This window comes from Epinephelus moara, chromosome 16, assembly GCF_006386435.1.
Source record: "Epinephelus moara isolate mb chromosome 16, YSFRI_EMoa_1.0, whole genome shotgun sequence".
Classification (NCBI taxonomy): Eukaryota; Metazoa; Chordata; class Actinopteri; order Perciformes; family Serranidae; genus Epinephelus; species Epinephelus moara.
Window position 1 is genome coordinate 15,846,176 of NC_065521.1, and position 22,887 is coordinate 15,869,062.

At 41.8% G+C, this 22,887-nt stretch overlaps 3 protein-coding genes across 6 annotated transcripts in view; 2 read left to right on the forward strand and 1 right to left on the reverse strand.

Annotated features, from left to right (window-relative positions):
- cdk11b (cyclin-dependent kinase 11B) overlaps positions 1-929 on the forward strand; it is a 91,730-nt gene extending 90,801 nt beyond the window's left edge. For all 3 annotated transcript variants that reach the window (XM_050066023.1, XM_050066022.1, XM_050066024.1), the window contains exon 20: positions 306-929. In XM_050066023.1, the coding sequence (XP_049921980.1) occupies positions 306-398 (93 nt within the window). In that variant the 3' untranslated portion in view covers positions 399-929. The remainder of the gene's footprint in view (positions 1-305) is intronic.
- Positions 613-14,023, reverse strand: mmp23ba (matrix metallopeptidase 23ba). Its single transcript, XM_050066025.1, has 8 exons — positions 12,261-14,023; positions 6,508-6,644; positions 5,527-5,666; positions 4,877-5,044; positions 4,574-4,738; positions 3,562-3,672; positions 2,403-2,529; positions 613-2,320 (listed from the first exon to the last, which is right to left on the reverse strand). The coding sequence occupies exons 1-8, from the start codon at positions 12,393-12,395 to the stop codon at positions 2,146-2,148; spliced, it is 1,158 nt and encodes a 385-aa protein (XP_049921982.1). The 5' UTR covers positions 12,396-14,023; the 3' UTR covers positions 613-2,145.
- ubiad1 (UbiA prenyltransferase domain containing 1) lies at positions 7,526-21,334 on the forward strand. Of its 2 annotated transcripts, none has more exons than XM_050066029.1 (3): positions 7,526-7,654; positions 17,779-18,396; positions 20,367-21,334. In XM_050066029.1, the coding sequence occupies exons 2-3, from the start codon at positions 17,835-17,837 to the stop codon at positions 20,852-20,854; spliced, it is 1,050 nt and encodes a 349-aa protein (XP_049921986.1). In that variant the 5' UTR covers positions 7,526-7,654; positions 17,779-17,834; the 3' UTR covers positions 20,855-21,334. The 2 variants fall into 2 exon arrangements, with proteins under 2 accessions (XP_049921986.1, XP_049921985.1); XM_050066028.1 differs by lacking the exon at positions 7,526-7,654 and adding an exon at positions 16,093-16,302.
- The last annotated feature ends 1,553 nt before the right edge of the window (positions 21,335-22,887 follow it).

Consider the following 22,887-nt stretch of genomic DNA (forward strand, 5'->3'; position numbering starts at 1 on the left):
CAGTTTTATTCTTACCAAAGTGGAAAATCTTGTGAAACAGACTTTGGGACATTAAAACTCCACTGAAACCCAGGAAAGTAATAACTATAATAATATGAATAAACATGTTCATGCATATTTGTGTGGAATACAATCTAAATGCCTCATTGGAATTATTCAGGTTAAGGGGTTTCCAAAGGTTACCAGTGTAGTGTGAATCAGTTCTATAATAAATATATGGGCAATAAAACTGCATTTAATCACAAATGATTAAACTGACTGCAGTCATTAACCATAAGTTAACTTTGTTTGCATAATCTCTCCAGGGTGATGACGACCTAAGAGACACAGGCTTCCACCTGACAACCAGCAACCAGGGAGCGTCTGCAGTTGGTCCAGGATTCAGCCTCAAATTCTGAGCCCCGAACTGCAGGATGCCTGGCTGTCTAAAAGTGGGAGCAAAGAGTTCTGGGACTTGTTCTTCTGGAATTGGACAGTGTCACTGGTTTACAGCTGTAAACCAGGTCAATATCTGATCAATTACAAGTGTTACCATATAGTCAGGACTGTCTCACAGCAAGACTGGTGGCTCAACATGTTGACTCTCCAGAATTTTCACTTCGACTTTGCAGCTTTTCCTCCTTACTTTCAAGCCATCTCACGTATTAAATGTGGCCATTTTAGCTCTTAAAGAGGAGACACGACCATACATCTGTTAGAAGTTTAGCTCTCATGTTTGACTTTTGTTTTATTTTCCCTTTTCTACTTCATGAGAGAGGACCAGATTTTCTAAATGGTTGGTATTTCCTGGCTGCCTGAGCTACTGTATAATGATGCAGCATTGGCTGTGTTTTCCATCCAGCGTTATGTTAGAAATTCACTTAGGACTGTCAATGTCACTCGATGACAGGGGGACAATGTTTTTGCTAGAAATAAAGTTTGAAACTTTGTTTTGTCTGCCGTTTTCCCTATATTTATAAACTCTGTCCAAGCTATGCAAACACAACCGCACACTGCCAGAGGAGAAAAAAAAAATGAAGGGAAGTCGAGGCAAAAAAAAAAAAAATCCAGTCTTGAACCCAACTTGGTAGTCGCTGTCCAAAAGTGATGTCATTCTTTGCACTGCACACTTTGTCTCAGTACTTTGTTCTTTCAGGGGAAAAGAGGCCCAGACTTCGCTCTGCCTTTGTTTTTAAATGGCTCTGCGACTTCAGAATTAAACCAATAAATTCTTTGATTTTGAGCTGAAGAAAAATAAACAGTACAGTAACGTTTCGTTCCCTGCAAGACCGCTCGCTGCTTTCATAGGAACAGGCACAGAAAAGAAAATCACCCTCGTCTTGGGACGTCTTGAGCCAGCACTAAATGGAAATGTTCATTAATCAGTTTTATCTATCCCCCCCACCCCCACCGGAGCCCTTCTGCAGATTATTACACCTGATGTGTTGAATAAGCTTGGAAGGAGAGCTGCTAGTGGAACTGACTGCTGGGTCTCTGGAGGCAGACTGCTGGCTTCAATGTGAGGCTAGTAAAGTAAGCTAGACGTCTGAGGTGTTCCATATGTGGTTTAAGGTCCAAATAGTTCCAAAGGCTGTAGACAACATTGCTTATTCTGGCTTTAGTAGTTTAGATTGGTCAGTGCGTAAATGACTAAAACGGCGTGTATCTAAGCAAGAGCTTCTGTAACTTTTCAGGCCCCCAACAAAAGCACAGTAGGGATGGTGTTTTTTTTGGATGACCCTTGACAATTTGACTATCTGAGAAGATACTCCTATGCACCCTCCAACTTGGCAATTTTAGCACCCCAGGAACCCGTGGGTGACCTTGGACCATCACTTCTTTAGCAGCAAAAGCTTTGAAGAAATCCAGGCTCGATGAACCCAGAGTATAAGTTATTGTCCTAAACTTAAGGATCTTTCATCACCAAATAAAATGGAAACCACAACCTCTGTCATGAACATCTTTTCACAGTCAGGTGGTATTTTCACTAGAATTCTACTTGTCACGGAACATTTATTAAAACGCACGTACACAATGACAAGGATAGACAGTCGTATTTGGAAGATACAGGAAAGACAGTTTAAAAAACAGAAATATGTGCCCTAGTGAATGAGGTCTCCATGTGACCGTGTGAGTTTATGTGTCCTGTTCAGTGTGCAGAGGCCCTCAGAAGCGCACACGCACTCTCCATGAGTAGTTTGTTAGAACTTTGTCTTTTTTCTTCACGATGCAGGTGTATGTGCCTTCGTTGATGGCGTTGGCCACTATAGTGATGTGGTCGTCTTTCAAGGAGATGTAGTTGGGGTGAGAGTACTCCAGCAGCTCCCCGTCCTTGTACCAGCTGAAACAGGAGTCAGACGTTCAGTGAAATTGTACTGTAGCGTCACTGCAGTTAGGTGGACTGATTAAAGAGAGGTACTCACTATACTTTGCCTTTCTTTGATGCTATTTTCTTCCCGCAACGAAAAGTGAGCTTCTTGCCCTCGACGACCAGCTTGTGTTTGGTCCTCGGGGGTGTCGGGGTAGGAGCCACAGTGGGGAAAGGAAATTCTGAAGAGGATTAGAGAAAAACACTTAGAATGATGTTCCAAAATAAGACACGCAAGGATCCTTAATGATCCTAAAATGATCATGACCGTACAACAACCATCTGAGAGCAATGAAGAAGAACAAACGGTCATCCTACACCTCAGTGTACTTCACAGTCTGGAGATGTTACAACTTTCCCTCGCTGAAACTCTGATTACCATCGCAATTTTTGATACAAACCTTATCACGTCAGACACTTAATACGCTTTTCACAACCCCTGACCTGCCGGCGCCGCGGCTGTCTTATCAATATAATCTCTCCCATCTGGTTTCTGACAAACACAACAGGCCGCCTTGTGATCAACTCAAAGTCTGCTTAAAAAACAGTCGCTCTCGTTAATGCCGCAAAAATCCAAATTGACCTTGTGTGTCTCTAACCCTCAAGCCACAGTCTGAAATTCCAGCGGTTTGGAGTCACTCAGGAATTTTCCACAGCCGTACAACGTCTCCCAATCAACAATGAGGAACAGATTATTGCGAGCCAGGAATCGTATCCTCTTGCCTCTCTCCACACTGTCCCTTGTTGCTGACAAAAATCTCAGAAAGCCACAACAATCTATGGGCTGTGATGCTTAAGAGGAGCCATTTCCTGTTGTGCAACAGCAGACCTGAGCACCAGCGCATCCCACGCTAAATCTAAAGTGACTTAGGCTGTCAGATTGCTGATGTGTCATCAATACTTAGTGTGAAGACAGCTATCAACAGGTACATGCTCAGCTCTGTTAGTGTTCTGGGCTGAATCACACATTTCCTCCCTGGGGACGCCGGTATTCTCCAGGACTACACACACACTCCTCCAGTGGCAAGTGTAATCTCCCTTCAAATCAGATGCTTGAAAACCCCCATCGCTGCTCTGCATGGCTGGACCTGTTGGCTCCCGTTGCTCCATTGGCAAACGGTTCACAGCAGCTCCTTACGCTGCTCAATTGAGAGAAAACCTTTTTTTTTTTCCTCCCCCTGGAACTGCTGCTGCTTTCTACTGCTGCGTCTTACCGTAACAGAAATCACAGCTGGAGGGGCAGTGCTTCTGCATCAGCTTACGCTTGCTGTCGCAATAGCCTTTCCGAGCCCAGGCTGGACAGATGAATAACCGGTCCAAACATCCTGGAGGAGAGGGGGAGATGGAGTGAGGAGGAGGATCAGACAAGTCAGCAGCAAAAGAATTTGGATCTCCAATCTACTTTTTCTTCCAATGAAAATGACTCACCGTAATACACGCTAATGATGAGTCATGAGTAGTTTATACAGCATTCATTAATGCCACGTTCAAAGACAACCACTGTGGTCTACTTTCTGGTTGATTGTGGCCAAAAACGGATTATAGGTTTTTTACAGCTGGCTCTTCATAAGTGTATCTAGACGTAATTCTTCTAATGCTGGAATCAGACCGCACAATATTTTTGCCTTTGGACATGGTCACTTAATCAGGTGAAGCCATCACTTAAGTTCTTGAATTCTTGCCCTGACTTGGCCGATCATACCCTGCCATCTTTTTTTGATGTGCAGGTGATTGGGAAGGTGTTGCCAGGGACCATTTTTACTGTTCCACTAGGCAGCACCAAGATTATTCCTCTTTAGCTTTGGCTTTTTAAACACTGAACACCAACAATGAAGTTGTCAAACTGCCTCAAGGCTTCTCAGACACTGCGCCAGTCGTCTCCCGCTATGACAGACAACTCTTTTCATTCCTGACACCCTACGTCTGTCAGGTCAGGTCATCAGGCCTATTATGTAGTCTGATCCCCGCATGACAACTGGATTTGCTGTTTAGGTCTTGAGGATGTTTTCCATTCAATTATCAAGCTTGAGTGGTTCACCGCTTGGATGAATTGCAAGATGTCTTCAAGACCAAATAAGTCCATTAGCCTTTGACTTACTGCTTCTGGACATCCTGTGTCCTGGATGACTCTCAACATTGTCAGATGTATTTACAATTGTCAAAGCCCAAAAGAAGAGCTTTCCACATTGTGTTCTGATAGAAAAGTAAGAAGGACTGAGTACATACCGTAGAGACGATGCAAACCCCACACCTCATCCTGAGTGATTAGCTTGCGCCCTGTCAGAGTTGCATTCAGGTGCATTATAGCTTTCGGGTCCATGGAGTGCATGAGTCCTAGGACGTGGCCAATTTCATGAGTTGCCACATGGACAAGATCTGTCAGCCAAACCCCTGCAACATAGATACAGTCGATTATTTTCTCTTTCAGCTGCCGTGCACTCCACGAGCTGTCCAGCTCAGTGTCTGCTGCATCCATCACCTTATGGGTTAAATATTAGCAGTTTCAACAAACATGATAAAGACACATGCCTTTCTTCCAGCTAAAGCGCATGTTTCCCAGAATCCAGTATTCATGGTCGTCGAAGTGGATCTCGCCAGTTGGCGGGAAGAATGCATGAGCCAATTCTCCTGTGATGCCGTCGAAACAATGGTGCAAATAGGACTGCAGACAGTCTGTGTGGTTGGCGGGGTAGAAGCCTGCCAAGACAGAGAGAGAGAAAGAGAGACATACCTCAGAACCGAGAAGGGAAACCCTCACTCCATTATTTGTGCTCTGTGTAGACAACAGCAGGGAGATGATGAATTACAAAAGACAGAGCTTTTTCTTCAGCCTTCACCCCGCAGGATGACAACCATTCCTCTCACTGTCACTGAGAATTTATGCAGGACCCTGGAGTTTGCACCCAAAGGGACAGATAAAGCATAATTTAGACTGCTTCACCATGAGCTGACATGTATGGAAGTTGTTAAGCATTATTTTTTTCTTTGAGAATTATGAATCATGCTGAATATAATCTTGGTAATATAGTCGCGGTGGTGTGATTTAATACGTTTGGAGGCGAAGACATTTCTGCGATGACAGCACGGAGAGAAAAACAGTAACGACAGAGCAGAAGTCTGGAGTTCGGAGCCAAGGAACATCTGTTGGGGATTGATGCAGCCACATGCAGAGTACCCACCGATCTTCATGTCTGCTTCTTGGTCAGCTGGCACTTCTCTGAAGCTGAACGGCGAGACGTCGCTCCACATGCTAAAAGCCTTGGCGATGCCTCGGCGTGTGTCACTGGCATTTATGAGGTTTGTAGGGAAGGAGACCAACCTGCTCAGAAACAACAGCATTATGTAGTTAATACTGCTCTCTACACACATTCTTCTACAACAGAGGAATCTGCCAAAACACAATGGCTACTGTTCAGACAGAATTCCCACAAGCACTGCGAGTACAGCTCCATTACTTGATATTGTCTTATATCTCAACTAGGGTTAGACTGATATGGATCATTTTAATAAGAATCAGATAGTGATCAGCAGGTAACATCCACTGTCAACGATGAAGGTATTATTTGACGAATTCAGGAACGACTGAAATTTGGCTCACTTTTTTATTTGTTCGCCAAAACCCAGTGGTTGCAACTTCTCTCTCTCTTGTTACATCCAAAAGGACTTTCTGTGATCATCTTTTTACAGCTCTGGAGAGAACAAAGTGTCACTGGGTTTTCTCCAAAAAGTTAGTCCAAATGTATATCCAAGCAATTGCAGTGTGGGTGCAAAGGTGTCCATCATATACTTCTTTTATTTCCTGCCCTAACAAATGCAAGCAGAGAGTTCTGCAAGTAACTTTTATTGGTCCTACAACCTTCAGTCTTGAGTGACAGGGGATGAGACGATATTGACTAGCTCTTCAATTTGGGGTAAACAATTCCATGAAGGTGCTGCTTATCCACACCAATCAGCATCTGATTTCATTTGCCAATGCCCACATCAACTGAAAACGATCTGTGCTCATGTTTTCCTGCCAAGATCAACACCAGTCTAACGCTGACTGGTGTTTTTCATCTGTTTCCTTTTATCTTTTTCTTCTTTTTTTTTTCTCTTTTTTTTTTTTTTTTTTTAACAAATGTACTTTACAGTCGTCTAGAGGAAGAAATGCAAATAAATACTTGTATGTTAGCTTGAACTTGTCCCATTTGAGATTCTCTGGGGTGAGGGTGTAGCGCTTGTTCCTGGAGAGGTGGAGCACCTGTGACCGGGCCTCTTTGCGGATCCCGATGAGCAACACAGTGGTGTAAGCTTCTTCCTTGGACAAAGAAAAACCTTTAATTAATCACCGCACAATGAAGTGAAGTTAGGAACTGGACCCTCTGAAGATATTAATGGGTCAGCGTGGATTAAAGCAGGGGGTGGCAGTTTTCTGGAAACCACCTACAGCTCTTCCCTCTCTGTCCTAAGCCCCACTCACCACATGAGCAAGGGCATATCTACGCACTTCATACAGTAACCCAGTGTTTCCCATGGCTTATTGTATTTTACTGTAAAGCTCTCTTTCTGTTTATCAGGCCACAAATAAGACAAGAATTAGCTAGCTACCACACCCTGCTGTCCCTCCGCCAATTCCAGGGACAGACTTTGGTCAGCGACTGTAGCAACCTCAGTGGTCAGCAGACTGGTAGCCAGCGGCAGCACCGGGTCTAACCTGGCAGCAACAGAGTCATGGCTGACTGGTCCACCAGTGCTGCCTGCTCTCCTCTCGGTGAAGTGGCCTCTAGCAGTGGGGGGTGAGGCGGAGAATACTGTGATTCGAGGCTCTAGCTAATTGTAGCTACATAAACGGGAAATTGAAGCCATGGCCATGAGCCTTTAGCTACGGTTATCAGAAGGCTAAATTATTAGCAACATTTTCTCTCCAGCTCTGAAATGCTTTGCAGATATTGACATGTGTTTTCTTTCATTTATTGTCAGACTCTCTTTTCGATAAATCCATCTTTGTTTTTTGTATCCCTTTGCAGTGAAGGCAGTTGTAGCCAGTGCTGAAATAGACACCATCTCTGCAGGATTGTCGACCATGGAATCAGGCTTTCACCGAGGGGATGAGCACTTGCAGGTGTGTTGTAGAACAGCCAATAGTAATGCCCGTTCTCTGAAATGACCTTTGATCGGCCAGAGTCTCCAGTTACTGGCTACAAAAGCCTGAGAGCAGAGCCAAGAGAAGGTGCCGAGGTTTCTCTTATTAACTGGAATTACAATGTGCGCAAAGGTTGATGCCTACATAAAACTGCCTACCCAGCTTTAAGCTTCCAAAAGAATTTGGTGAGATAAATTGTTTTATTTGTCATACAAATGCCTATACTACTACAAGCCCCTGAAAGGGTTTGACTTTTGAAGTAATCTTGTAATCTGTAATCTTGACAGCTACAACTCTATTCAGTTGCTGTTTGTCAGTGTCTTGCATCTGAATGTTACGTATTAGATATTCATGCGAGGACATTCCATCTCGTGGAAATGGGAAGTGGTCAGCAGTAAAAGTGTTTTCCAAACATAAAGTATGAGGCTGGATGTGATGCCCCTTTGGGAATGAGCAACATCGACTCCAAATCATCAAACCTGGATCCTACCATATTTTTTATAGCTTTGAAAGGCTGTCTATGGGTGCTTTGCATTTTAGCACTTTAATAAATATTCTGTAACTGAGTGAGGTTGTGGTTTGCCTTGGCTGCAATATTCCATAACAGCGATTGCACCAGTTGATAAGATCTATAACTTTTTATGAAGATGGGTTTAAGTGATAAATCCACTCTCCAACACTTGAAGTCGGGCTGTGATTCAGACACAAGGAGCCCTTTCTGTGCTTGAGAGCAGGAAGGCTTCCCGTCCCAACAGATAAATTTAAAAAGGATTTAAGGAGACGTGCATTAAAACTGAAAAACTGCTGAAGCTACATACAACTGCTCATGTATCTTGGATCTTGGTTTCTTTACAAAGGGCCACTTTACATATTCTAACCTTAAGTATGCGCTTGGAGACTGACAACTGTAAATACTGTAAATCAGGTGCAAGATGTGAGGGGATGAAGAGAGCCTGCCAACAACATACAGGTTGCAGCAGGACGTGTAAAGGCTTCTATATGCTTCAGACTAAGCTCTTGTCACTGTTGGGAATGTCCTTTCAGAATCTGAAGTTCTTCCAGAGCAGACAATCCAACAAACACACCTAATTTATAAGTGTTTGTCCAGGTGTGTGGAGGTGTGAAAGCAGGCTGTTGCAAGTTATTTTTTCATTTTTCACACAACTACTGACGACACTTTTACGTGAGTGCATAACACTGTGAATTCATTCGAGGAGAAACTGTTAGAAAGTGTGGACCGTTATCCCCATCTGTGTGATTCATCGCGTCTCACTTGTCTCTATGACAGCTGGCTTTTTGCACCCTTAAAGGAGTACTTCGCCTGGAAAAAGACCATTTGTTTATCAGATACTCACTTGTTATCTTGAATTCGTGAAGAAAACTTTGTTTTTCTCACATGTCCCACAGTGAGCAGAGAATCAAACAATATTCAGGAATTTAAGTAATCACGATTCACATTTAACAACAGCAAAACTATATCAAAACAACTGTAACGAACTCACACACAACTCGTGCAATATAATCCAAGTCTCATTTATCCAGTTGTATGCTAAGTACTTTCTTAACACATGCATTTTTGCAAAACTTTCTGATTTAAATCACATCAGTATATAGCTACAGTTTCATGCACGGTCGAGTTGCATGCCTGGCCCCACATGTGCATTTAAAATCTGCTCAAGCAGAGCTTATACACACGTGTAGTCAGTCACGCTCAGGACACACTACTTGTAGATGGAAGTATTTTATATTGTAACATTTTAGCGAAAATGTCAAGCCCCCAGAACAGTACCAGGCTTTGAAACCAGTTTTACATAGGGGCAAAATGTGGAATTACAACTTTTGGGTCCATCACATGATGGCAAGGGGCCCAGAGAGACTTTTTCCCATAGACTGACATTGTGAAAAAGACGTCCGTATATCAGTGGAAACATTTTTGTCACAACCCCTGCGAAATGGCACTTTTCACTATTTGATCCATTCAGTCTGATAACATTTGGAAAGTTTCGAAGAGCTGTGCGATAAAATAATTCTATCCCCATTCAAGTCAGTGGAGCGCTAAACCGGAAGTTAGCCACTCAGCTAGCGAAAGTCACTAGTGCGCTTGCTCTGTGGGCCCCACAGTGCAGAAGATCTGGGTAATTTCATGCCGCGGAAATAGAGCTTTTTTTGGCTTCATTTTCCACTGAGCAACTTTCATAGGAATGAACAGGAGCCCCACCTCCAACGCTGTATCCAGTTCTCTTTATGCATCCGTGGAAAATGCGTGTTTGGAAAGAGCATACAGCTGGATAAATAAGACTTGGAGTTGAGTTGTGTGAGAGTTTTGCTGTTGTTAAACTTTGCCCCTAGTAGCTTCAATTAATGAAGAATCTTCACCTTTTTTGGATTCTCCGTTCACCGTGGAGGCATGCAAGACAATCACAGTCTTCTTCGTGAACACAAGTTAACACATGGTGAGTAACTGTTACACAAAGGGTTAATTTACAGGTGAGATATTCTTTTCAGTGTGCCCATTCAGAACAGCTGTAAACACGGTCAGACAACACATGGTTAGAACTAGTTCATTTAAAGCATACCGAGGCCCTAATGATGTATACAATCCTATTATACTATGATTAATACACAGTAGATTGAAAAATCATTGTAGTGTAGTATAGTCCCCGATCTCAGGGTCAAGGGGTCACAAGATGATGAACAGGAAAGCAATAAAAACTTTTTTTCTGCTGCACAAAATCCTAAAAAATTTGCTGACTTTTCTCAAATATTTCCTTTTTTCTTGTGAATATGATCATTTTACTTCCTCAGACGATAAAAAATAATTCAAATATGCAACATATGCTCCAGCACATGTTTTCTCACTGGGCTAAAGTGCTGAAGATGGAGCACAAACATCAAAGACACTCCTTTCACTTTGTATTCTACACCCTATCCTCTGGTTCCTGTTCCTGCTTCGCCCAGTCAAGACTAATAGATGCAGTACTTCCTTCATTTCCGTACCAAAATAGTGAAACGGGGGCAGCCAGTCTGGCAGGCTGTCCCACACTGCTGTTGAACTTGACGGCCCCTCTCGCTCTGATGTTAAATATAATGTTTCTGTATTGCATTAGACACACTGCTCATTGTTTTATGAACAGTTGCTTTCCTGACCCAAGTTAACACACTGGAGTCTTGTGTTCTGTGATTTATGAGGTGTTTAATGTAGTAAGGCCAGCGCGGTTCATCCAGTGTCGTGCCTTGTTATAGTCACTGCAAATCTAATCTCACACTTTGGCACAAATAGAGATGAGCCATAAACCGTGAGGGCCGAAACTAACGCGCTAGACTAAACCTTGAGGCAAGTGGTGAGCGCTGACTCGGAGGGCAAAAGATCTGAGGACAAATCCCAGATGATCCTGGGGGGAGTCTGGTGGTTGAACCTCAGTCCCAGAGACCGTTACAACAGGGATTACGATTTTCATCCTCAGTTTCAGAGAGAGAGATTCAACAAAGGCTATTTTCTGCATGTAATTCAACAAAGTAAAACATTCTGAATATAAGTAGATTACTGGTTTATAAAACAGAAAACTGTTATTTATTGAGATATAGTTAGCTAATAGGGGTTTTTATGCATGTTCTGATACATCTCATGATTTTGAGTCATGTAAATAGTGCATTATTTTCACTATAAATAAGAGAAAACACATTTAAAAATGCTCTTTGGCTGCATTTTGGCCAATTTAGACTCGAATGACTCTTTTACTTCTGCTGTAATTCATTCTGGTGGCCTACGAGAAGCTTATCTAAGGCAGTTATGTAATCCTCAGCAGCAGTCTTCTTGATTGACACATAATGAGAGTGTGTGGCAAAGGAAATGACATAAAGCTATCCCTCAGGCTCTGTATCACAGTGGGTGGGTGGCAGTCTGGAGGAACACATTTATCCAATTGACTGAAGATATTACTGTACAGGGATCCATTCCATTGCCTAATGTAATTATGGTCTTCATCTAACTTCTCCACCTCAACTGAAAATTAATTGAATCTGATGCCTACTGCCATGGATAAGCTATAACTGAGTGACTTCATGAGATGATGTCCAACTAATAATATATTTTAAGAAACCGGAGGAATGATTGAAATTGCATGGACAGTTCTAATGCAGGACTCAGAACAGTGACAGAAAATTATGTGAATGATGCTATACACTTGGCTACTTTGAAAAATCACTGACTGTTGATTCTAATTCTGACCTCAAAGTGATACCAGACCATACTTCATTTAAAAATGTTAGATTTCAATTTCATTTTACTGACTGTCAAATGTACACTGCTTGTACATACATAATAAGGCAGGTTTTAAATCTGGATGTACTTACGGTGAATTCGGCGTATAAAGATCCACCAAGTATCTCTTTGTTTCACTATAAATCAAATTTCTACATTTGAGTTCACAGCTACTGTATAATGGCAAGACAGTGATTATACCTGAATCATTTACTCACAAATATTAGTTGCTGTTTGAAAGAAGTGCTGCCTCGTGTAATGAAATAAAGTAGGCTATACGCCGAATTGAAAAGTGGCGTTTAATAATCAAATATAATTTGAAGCCATAGCTTTGGTGCATTTTAGCTACAAGGAAACGTAGGGCAAATGTTAAGTCATGGAATTCTGAATGAAGTTTGGTGTTGGTTTTTCTTGTAAATGATAGAGGAAACAACTCACTTGTATAACTTTATAATTACAAACCAGACAGTATATTGGAGTTCACAGTTGCAGTCACAGTTCCTACACATCATGAAGTGGTCACAGCATACCTCTAACCTCCAGGTGGGAAACGCTGTGGACTGTTGCATCCCTGCGAACAGCAGACTGAGCAGCGCGGCAGCCAGCAGAGGAGCGAAGCCCCACTCGCCTCTGCGTAAACTTCTGGGAGTCTGACAGCACACCATGGCTGCGATATCACACCTCCAGGAACAAACCAAAAACACTAATAATCCCTCAGCGAAGACTGCACAGGGTTACCATCTATGCCCGTGAACACTGCCTCTTGGCCATGGCACGTTTGGGCAGTGTGTTACTACGTGGGCAGCTTCTGTGTGCAGCAGCGCAGTTAAGCAATGCAGACTGCATCAGCTCTGCTCGGCTCTCTTCCGCACAGTGCGCCTGCCAGAAGGCTGGTTTCATATTACTGTAGATGGGGCAGGGGGTCAGTGTCGAGACGATCTAATGAAAACCAAACGCGCTCTGTCCATCAAACCACTTGTTGCAACCACTGGAGCTCAGCTAAAGCAGAATCAGATGGCTTATTTTGAACATGATTTTCTGAGGTTTATGTAATGCTGCTGGGAAAAAAAAGTAGTTAAGTCTTCTCTGCTTATCCCACTGTGGCATGCACACACATTTTCAGGGCAGGGTAGAAAACAGAAAGGCATCACCCAGGATTGCTACACATAATTCTGTCACCAATCTTGTCAATTTAAAGGTCCCAGGGCTCCAAATAAAATCCAGTCTAGCGTGCAATCATATCAAACAAAGCAAGTTTTTTTAATTGTTTAGAGTTTTGTAAAGTTACAAAACTTTCCAGTTGTGTCTCCTCCCACTGTGACTTCCAAGTGTGACATGGGCATTACAGGGGCTACAGTGAGTATACTGTAGGTTGCTTGCACTGGCATGGCAAAGTTGATTTAGTGAGGTGGAGTAGGGATTTCCGGCACAACTTCACCTCCTTCCAAGGTGCATGGAGAAGTAAAAAAGCCTGAAGAGGCAAAACTCTAGCAACAGCATCTATTACATCTTCAAAGTTGATTTAGTTTGCAGTACTGCTAGTTGTAGAGGGAACTCTGGGCTGTTTGGGTAAGAAACGGCATAGGTGTAGATTAAAGAGGGGTGGCACATGTGCATTCGCCCCCCTTCAATAAACACATAAAAGTAGTAGAGGGCCTTTGTTATGACCACGTTAAAGACATTTGCACCATGAATTAATGCAGAAAGGAACAAATCGGTGCATTAAAATTCACCAGACTGCAGTTTGGCGTTCAAAATTTTATGTTGGCGAGCATCTTAACCCCATTTTATACGTGCTTCTCCCCGCAATGTTGAAATAAAACTTACGCCCTTGAGTGACATTCAGCACTGCCGAGGTGCCCTTGAGCAAGGCACCGAACCCCCCAACCGCTCGGGGTGCCTCACCAAGGGCAGCCCCCTCACTCTGACATCTCTCCACTTTGTGCATGTATAGGTCCTGTTTGTGCATGTGTGTGTCTTTCGGACCTGTGTGTAATTGACAAGCAAGAGTGAAAACATTGAATTTCTCCTCAGGGGGATTAATAAAGTAAATAAACTTAAACTTAAACTTAAAGGCTTCAGACTTCTCGAGTCGGGTATTTACTGACATATCTTATGTCGCAGAGCAAAACGTCAAAGTCTCTTAAGCTTGTGTTAATCACACACCTTATTTTAGGCATCTGACCAAAATCCGTTCAAAAAAAACCCTCTGACTTTGTGAAGAGGGAACTGGGAGTGCAAAAATGCAAACTCATTTCCAGGTTTTAGAACTCATCCCCCAAGCACTTACATAATCAGGTCCCTAAAACAGTAACTGCAATCTGGTGCCCTACAGTGTGACCATGACATTAACATGTTTATGTGTGTAAAAATATTGTCAGCACAGAGCAATACAGTGTGTGATCTTTTGCTGCTTTTCTGTACAATCTTGCTTGAGCTTCCCTTTTTAGTCTGATGATTAAGAATACCAGATCAAATCAAAGCTGAAAGATCCAACACAGCTGATGCTTATAATAAACTAGTGGTAATCAGTTTTGACAGCAGACATTTGGACATGTGATTGTAAGAGAAGCACAGGTGTAATCAATATCATTAGCGGTGGCTGCATATCATTATATCAGTCCCAGGGTTCTGGTATTGTGCATGTGACTCCTTGGTTTGGCTTGGTATGCTTGGTATGTGAAATAGAGATATCTTTAACAATATTAGTTCCACCTGTGCCTATCAACCTCTCAAGAAATAATAAACCGGTGTTTTTTTAGTGAATTTATAGCAGCCAAGAAGCACGGTTGCAGTCTTTGTCCTAAATTCCTGTGCACATTAACTTCAAGCAACAACTTGCTTTTGCTTTAAACTCTCTGAACACAGCATTGTAACTCATGGTTTAAAAGAATTTGCATCTTTTGCCACGTAAAATGTTTTTCAGCAAAGATTTATACTTATGAACCAGTAGCTATAACCTACCCAGACTTAGAGGTAAAGTGATTTCTTGTTTGCTTGATAACGATAACAGGTTGTGAGATACATCACTGTATCCAAAACACTATATTGCTTCATGTTGGCAACGTCCACCCTTTTAGAGATGGAGTGTGGGCAAATCACTGCTACATTAAACTGCACTGTACCTGCATGCAGGGATGTTGCAGTTGCACCACCTCTTCATTAGTATCTTCTGACAGTTTCTATTTGTTAAAAGAAAGAAATTGCACTTGTCATTCCATTAAAAGCCTAGATATGTGTGCCATTATGCATCAGCTATTTTGAATAGGTTCACTATTTGGTAGCAACATGGCGGTGTTATAGTTCAGCTTTGGCTGTATGAAGTTGGACCTTGGAACTTGGGCTGTCATTCTGGCACAGGTTTTGGTTCCTGAAAGATTTAATCGTATTTTTTTCTTATCTCATCACTTTTTTATTATTTGTTCATGTCTTCACAGAGAGCTTGGGTGGGTGGAAACAGGGCCCTACCTAGCTATGAACATTAGAGCTGCAATGATTAATTAATTAGTTGTCAACTATTAAATTCATCACCAGCTAGTTTTATAATCAATTGATTGGTTTGAGTATTTCTATAAGGAAAGAAAAAGTCAAAATTCTCTGATCCCAGCTTCTTAAATGTGAATAGTTCCTGGTGTCTTTACTCCTCCATGACAGTAAAGTCAGTAAAGCAGTATCTTTGGGTTGTGGACCAAGCAAGATATTTGAAGACATCATCTCAGGTTTTAGGAAACACTCATTTTCACCATACTCTGACATTTTGTAGAACAAACAACTAACTGATAAATCAAGAAAACAATTAACAGTTTAATGACAATGAAAACAGTTGTTATTTGCAGCCCTAATGAACATATGAAGTATGATCTATGCAGATTAAATCCTTTTCATTGCTAGGTTTTCAGAGGCTATTATATAGGCTGCTGAATATTTGAAAATACAACACAGAATGAATTATTAAATATATATATATATATTCAAATATGCTTCTTATGCTTTAGAAAAGCATATTAAAGAAAACATTATTCATAAACATAAAAGAAAATAAAAGAAAAAAGGTAATAATGATAATTAAAATATAATAATAATAATAATAATAATAATAAGAAGAAGAACAACAACAACAACACAAAATAAAAAAATAAAAATATGATGTTATTTGATATTGTTTTTCAAAATTAAAGCAAGATCACATGTTAATGGTCTGCGAAGTAATTATTATAATCTATTATGGTATTGTATTTAATGTTTCGCCATAAAGTGAATATATATGTTTTTATTATTGTATTATTTTTCGTGTTGTGCCAAAGTCTCCAAAGGAAGGAAGGAATAAAATGCTAGTCGGAACCATTGTATGAGAAGCGGTTTCCTTGACCTCTATACGAAGTTGCACTCCTGGCGGAGGAAATGGCGCCCGTCAGGTGCAGCAGGGTTCACAGTTGCCAACCAGTCAAATACCCTCGAAGTTGACACGTAAGATATGTCGCTGCCTCTTACTGTACCTGGCTCAGCGGGCACAGAAATATGTTTGTAAGCGGAGAGAAGCCCAGTTTGTGTCGGATGTTGAAGACATAACAGGTAGGAGCCACTGTCAGACATTTCCTCCTCTCTGTCCCTGCTCAGAGGCGTTAGCTCCGTGGCTAACCAGTTAGCTTTAATCCCATAATCTCAGTAGTTAGTGCGATGTGGTTTGCCCCTCTCGGGTACGGTGCTCTTATCGAGGTGGCGAGTGTTGAGCCACGTTAGTTTCTCCGGCATGTGTGTGTATGTGGTATTTAATGAATGCCACGTGTATTGGAAAGCTAAACACTTAGCTACTGTTTGTCCGGCTTCGACAACACCCACTTTACTCTGAGTGGCAGGCAGGACCCTTACTGTAGTGTTGACATATAATTAACAGGGCGTCTGCAGGTCCTTGGAAGAGTCTTAAATCGTTCAAGTATTCAAGTATCAAGTAACTTTATGAAAATATTATATTATCTGTGATATGTACAGTGGTGGATCTAGATCATTTTAAATGGGGGGATGTTGGGGAACAATTTTAGGGGTACCAAATATATTAAATACAACTTGCATACCCACCTTTGGTTCTCCAAAAGACCAACAATACACATACAGCAGTAAACCCAAAAATACTCATTCAGTGTTAACATACATTTTAGGTATCACTGCCCACAAGTAATTAAAATGTCCCCTTTCTGGGTATAAATATGGGGTGAAAAATGTAGGAAAATATTCACCACAGCACAGTTAGGGGGGGCAGAGGGGTCTGTGTATTTCTGCAAGGAAGGCAACATTAACCTGCCAATATGTGGAATATGAGTTAGGAGTGGCAGTTTTTAAATTAGGGATAGGTATCTTTGAAAATGTAATATATCAATGTGGCTGTATCAATGCCTAAACAATACTTTCATCACTATGTTTGTGTTGGAAATAGGGCTGCAACTGTATGAGATTTTCATAGCACAATAACTGTCTCAAAAAATATCATGGTTTGAGGTATCACGGTATGATATATGACACAATTATTAGCATGCTGCTGTTATTATTATCAGTTACAGCAACCTTTGAATTAATGATAACAGCAGGGTACTTGTTGTTGAACAAATACTTTATTGGAATCTAAACTGGAAACCATGTTTTTAATGGTGGTATGTGTATAAAGTTTGACAGTGGAAGAGTAGAGGAGATGCGTGCACAGGTAAAATCCTCTGTCCACCTGCTTTTTTCTTTCAATACCATAGATAAGCATATTATATTGGGAAATATAAACATAATGTAACCCTATTTTTATTTTACGAAGTATGCCAAACTCTTCAGTGCATCTGTGGTCACTAAAGAATGTGACCTTACAATATAAAATATGGCTTGTAGTCTCCTGATTTAGATCAGGAATTCCTTTCCACATATAGGACATTTCATTTAGTTTAAAATTTGTTCCTTAGCCCTGTTTTATACAAGAGAGCTGTTAAAATTTCTTGTCAAAGCTGTGGTGTTGTTTCTTTGCACTGTCAACTGTCTTGTAATGTTTTTTTTATGTTTTTAATGTTACAGGAACACCAGACTGACATTTGGGAACTTTGCTGGTACTCTACACCCCTTGCAGAGGAATGGCTAAAGAGCAGAAACAAAGCAGGGCAGAAACATTGATATTGGCTGGATCAAACGGTCACAATGGCCAACAATGGCAGACTAGCCTGAATAACTTGGTCGGTCATCCTCCAGGCACAAACCACAGGTCGAGGATGGCCCGTGTTGCTTCAGACGTGAGGCAAAAGTGTGCGGCCTACGTGCTCGCACTGAGACCGTGGAGCTTCAGTGCCTCGCTCACACCCGTGGCCCTCGGCAGCGCCTTGGCGTACAAACTGGAGGGCTCCGTGGACTTGGTCATCCTGATGGTGTGTGCGGTGACGGTCCTCGTAGTCCACGGGGCGGGCAACCTCGTAAACACCTACTATGACTTCTCCAAAGGGATTGACCACAAGAAGAGCGACGATAGGACTCTGGTGGATGAAATCCTGGCACCGCAGGATGTTGTCATGTTTGGAGCGTTGTTATATTCTTTGGGGTGCTTGTGTGCCACTCTGCTCTATTTCCTGTCTACACTTAGACTGGAGCACCTAGCTCTTATTTACTTCGGGGGACTGTCCAGCTCTTTTTTATACACTGGAGGTGAGTAAAATATTAACGTGAATCTCTTGGATTGCTGTCTCACTTCATCATCTGCGGCCCCAGTCATTAAAAGCAAACACACACACACACCTTATGTATAAAGGAGACTGGAGTGGGGACGTTACACTTCCACAACAACACCATCTCGCCACGGTGGGTCAGGAAGTCAGCAGCATAATCAGTAATCACAGTGCAGAGGGGCAGCGATTAGCTAGGCAGTGGGAAACGTATTCAGGGGCTCACATGCAACAACACGGACACTTGGCTGGATGGTCTATGACAACAAAGAAGACAGAAGGAGCGTGACGTTATTGGTGGCTCATATACGGTCTCATATCAATGCTCTGAATGTCACATCCAGCTTCTTTAAACCACACTAGGCACAACTGCATGTTAGTAGCGTCAGGTCCAAAAGGTTATTGATTGTAAAATAGCAACTTGCTTATGATGCCAGGAAAGTTGTTGCTGTCACATGTGGTTACCAGAGGTCAGAAAAACAAACACTGATGAACTTGTTTTATTGGACAGAGAATGGTCCACTCACTCCAAACATTAAAAAAAATCACTTATTTATCCATGCACAAGTTTGGGTTCTATGTTTCGAGGTTTAGTAAGTGAGAAATGTTTATTGTGCATTTAGCAGATGTCAGCATCAACTGTTCCGTTGTGTTTAATCACCAACCCTACCAGCTGAGCTACACGCGCCTTATGTTAGGGTTTGGGTGAACTGTCACTTTAAGGCAGTCAGTGTGTTTTTCAAACATGACACTGATGTGTTACATTTCTTCATGAAGTGAAGGGCATTTCTGAATGAACGTCGATTCATCACTCCCTATGAATGGCCAAGTGTTCAGTGCACATCTTCCATCAGAATCTCATTTAGCAAAACAGGGAGAATCCTGCAACATGTTTAAATGATGGGATATTCTTTTCTATTACAGCCACACTTGGTGATTTAGCCCAATATTGTTTTGGTGTGTATTTACTTTTAAAGTGTTTTCCTCATGTAGATAAAGAAAAGTACAGTGAGGGGAAATCTACTGTCACAGATACACATAAAGGACAGTTTTACTGGTGCTACTCATCTTGTGAAAAAAGTTGAGTGTGAGAAAATAACCCTATGGATGCCGTGAAGGTCATCTCAGCCTCGGCTTTAAGCAAGCTGCAATCTCTGGGGCGGAAAAATGAAGCCAACATGAGGAGTGCCAAAAACTGCAGGTCCTTGAGGGCCACTTGAGGCAGGCTCCAGAAGTGAGTCAATCCCCATAGACCCCCATGTTGTAATGCCCAACATTACGCCAGAAATAAACATGAGTGCAGCCTGCTACAACACAGTTTTGGTCTCTAGCTACTTTCCCTGTTCATGACAACTGTAGGGGGGTAGATTTTTGTATAACTCGCTTATTCACGTTTTATTAAAGCTTACGGGCACACATTATTAAGGGTGTGGCAGCTCTGAGTGACAGGCTGGCTGCTACAGGCGGTGTCACCTCAGGCTCTCAGTCAGATCCACACCTTGCTCCTCTGCAGCTCCACCCTCTCGTCCAAATACGGTCACTTCAGGTCACCTCTGGCTCCAAAAAACCAACATGGCAACAGCCAAAATGCCAGACTTGATGCTTCAAAACAGGAGTCCACAAACCAATGATTTACATGCATTAATTTCTGTGTAGTTTGTCTTTTAGACTACAAATATAATATATAAAACCTGTGTTACAACCTGAGGGAGAGGAGTTTGAAAGTTTACCAGGCCAAATGAAAAGGTACTTTATGCATTATGAGACATGTAGGATCCAGTGTTTTTTATGCTTGATCCATACTACAGTTGACTTCCCTGATATGCACATATGGAACCAGAGAGTATGAATGAGAAGGTGAAAACATGCTGCTATACATTTGTACTTTTGGGATTTGATAACACAACAATTATTCAAAGATTAAATGTGGCTCCTGTTTACTCTTTTCCCCAGGCATCGGCCTCAAATATGTGGCCCTGGGAGACGTGGTAATCCTCATCACATTCGGCCCACTGGCGGTCATGTTTTCCCACGCAGTGCAGGTTGGCTACCTGTCTGCACTCCCGCTGGTGTACGCCGTCCCGCTGGCCCTCAACACGGAAGCTATCCTCCACAGCAACAACACCAGAGACATGGACTCTGACAAGCAGGCGGGCATCGTCACCCTGGCCATCCTCATAGGCCCCACGCTGTCCTACGTCCTCTATAACCTCCTGCTTTTCGTCCCCTACGTGCTCTTCTGCATCCTCGCCACCCGTTACACCATCAGCATGGCGCTGCCTCTGCTCACGCTGCCCATGGCCTTCCCCCTGGAGAAGCAGTTCCGCAGCCGATGCTACGCCAAGATCCCCCAGAAGACAGCCAAGCTAAACCTCCTGATGGGACTTTTCTACGTGTTTGGGATAATTCTGGCACCTCCTGGCAGCTTGCCGTCACTGTGATTAATTAGCTTTGATATTTCAAATTTTGTTCTTTTAATACAGACTAGTTTTATGTACCTCTTTGTATTTGTACGAAGCAATCTGAGGGCTTTCATTGGCTTTAATTTATTGTCATATTTATATGTCAAACAGAGATTTAGTTTAGGTCCTCCTCTGTGACACTGAAGGCGTAATCAGGTGTATTTTTTCAGTATTAAGCCTGCTGTAATGTGTTGGTAAAAAGAAGTGTTGGTGTCATTTTGTAGAGGTAGGCAACATTTTCATCATCTAATGACGGACGCTAAACCTACGGTTGCCATATTTGTTGTTCTTAAAGACACAACACAACACTGATACCTAAAAACATCAAACCATTGTTGTCATATTCTCAACATTTTCTTCTGTGCAAGGTACATGCTGTTAATTTGTCCATTGTGATTTCTTTTTTTCTTTGGAGAGCCAAATAGTATTTCATTGGATAATAAAACTCACTGACGTTGATGTCCCATGTGTTCCTTTGGATCAAAGTTCACTTTTCGTGCCACCTGAACAAATATCACATGCAAGTGAGCAATTTGACATAAGATTAAAGGACAGCGTTTTTGAATTACACTGTAAAAAGTGTAATGGCTGTCAGACAGGTCAGATGGATTGTTAAATGCATTTGTGGACCTTATGAAAAAGAAATTATGTTAAAATGTAGGCCCTAGTTTCACTGAGTCATCAAGCTACAACCACAACCACAGACCTGCATATTCTTTTACACAGGCAACAGGAATAGGATTTTATTTCTTTGTTACACTCTACCTGTGACTTGACACACAACATGCCATCTCCCTCTTTTCCTGTTGTTTTTCAATCAAAGGAAGACTTTTTATTTGATACAAACAAAGCTCAGTTATTTATAAGACTCAGCATTGATGAAGTAGCCCATAATGTAAGGACATTTTTTCAATGGAAGTCAATCTGCATTAAAAAGTACTTTCACAAACTCTGGATTTATGTAGCATAGTTTTTGTCAGCAGGGGGCGGTATTGGACAACCATTCAGCCAACTGCACAGACACCTTTGCAGGCTCTGTGTAATTCCTGTTAAATGCCTTATTTGTGGTGTTAGAACCATTCGTTTAACTGGCAGGTCTAATTATTTGTTAAATTAAAACTTGTATTATGAAATCAATTCATACATTTGTATTAATTTTATTAAGCTACACGCCACAACTGTATAGCACAAGTAAGACCATGTTACTCCCTTGTAATATACAGTATATGATTGTTTATTTCATCCTGCTGTGTCTTAGAAACGCCCTAATACACCTTCTGAGGAAACTTGTTTTGAAATGAAGCAAAAAGTAAAGAAGCCATATCCTTATCTGACATTTCAGTGTGTAACTTTGATTTAATAATTTATTACTTTGCATAGAATCTGTGCAGTGTGTCCCACTCATCCTCCTTCACTCATTCACTGCCTTTGGAAAATCACCATTGTTTACAGTGCTGGGCCTACATTTGGTCTTCAATACTTTAATAAGCTTCTGTTGAGAAGCTTCATTTCAATAATTACCTACATCTCACTGCATCTGTGTGGGTGCTCATGTCTCCACCCATAGCCCTAAGACATGTGGGGCGGCTGAGTTGGAAATCAGAAATTGCCACTCCCATGTTGTAAATATTGTACATAGTTAATTAAAATTCTAATAAACAAGTTCACGTCAGTCTTTGTCTGTGTTTTAGAATATACATATATTAATAACATGATCATTATCTGAAATGTAATTGCAGCTGTGGCTGCTATGAAGAACAGTCATTTAGCTGTTTGACCCTGTGACTCCTTGCAGACAATAATGTAACACCTGGAGTTCATTTAACATGATGAGAAATGGAAGACAGAATCAGGCCTGAGGCATGAGAGGCAACTGAACGGCTGACTGTTGAAGGCCCCACAGCCACCAGGGGCCCGACAAAGACCTGACTGCAGGTGATGATGTGGGGAACTGTGATGCGTTTTCATGCAGTTTTTATATACGTCCTCCCATAAAAAGACAACTCTACTGA

Coding starts and splice junctions, on each gene's coding strand:
- mmp23ba (XM_050066025.1), bottom strand. CDS start 12,395: ATGGTGTGCTGTCAGACTCCCAGAAGTTTACGCAGAGGCGAGTGGGGC. Junction 4,739..4,876: donor GCGCTTTAGCTGGAAGAAAG/GCATGTGTCTTT, acceptor TCTATGTTGCAG/GGGTTTGGCTGACAGATCTT. Junction 2,530..3,561: donor CAGCTGTGATTTCTGTTACG/GTAAGACGCAGC, acceptor AATCCTCTTCAG/AATTTCCTTTCCCCACTGTG.
- ubiad1 (XM_050066029.1), top strand. CDS start 17,835: ATGGCTAAAGAGCAGAAACAAAGCAGGGCAGAAACATTGATATTGGCT. Junction 18,397..20,366: donor CTCTTTTTTATACACTGGAG/GTGAGTAAAATA, acceptor TCTTTTCCCCAG/GCATCGGCCTCAAATATGTG.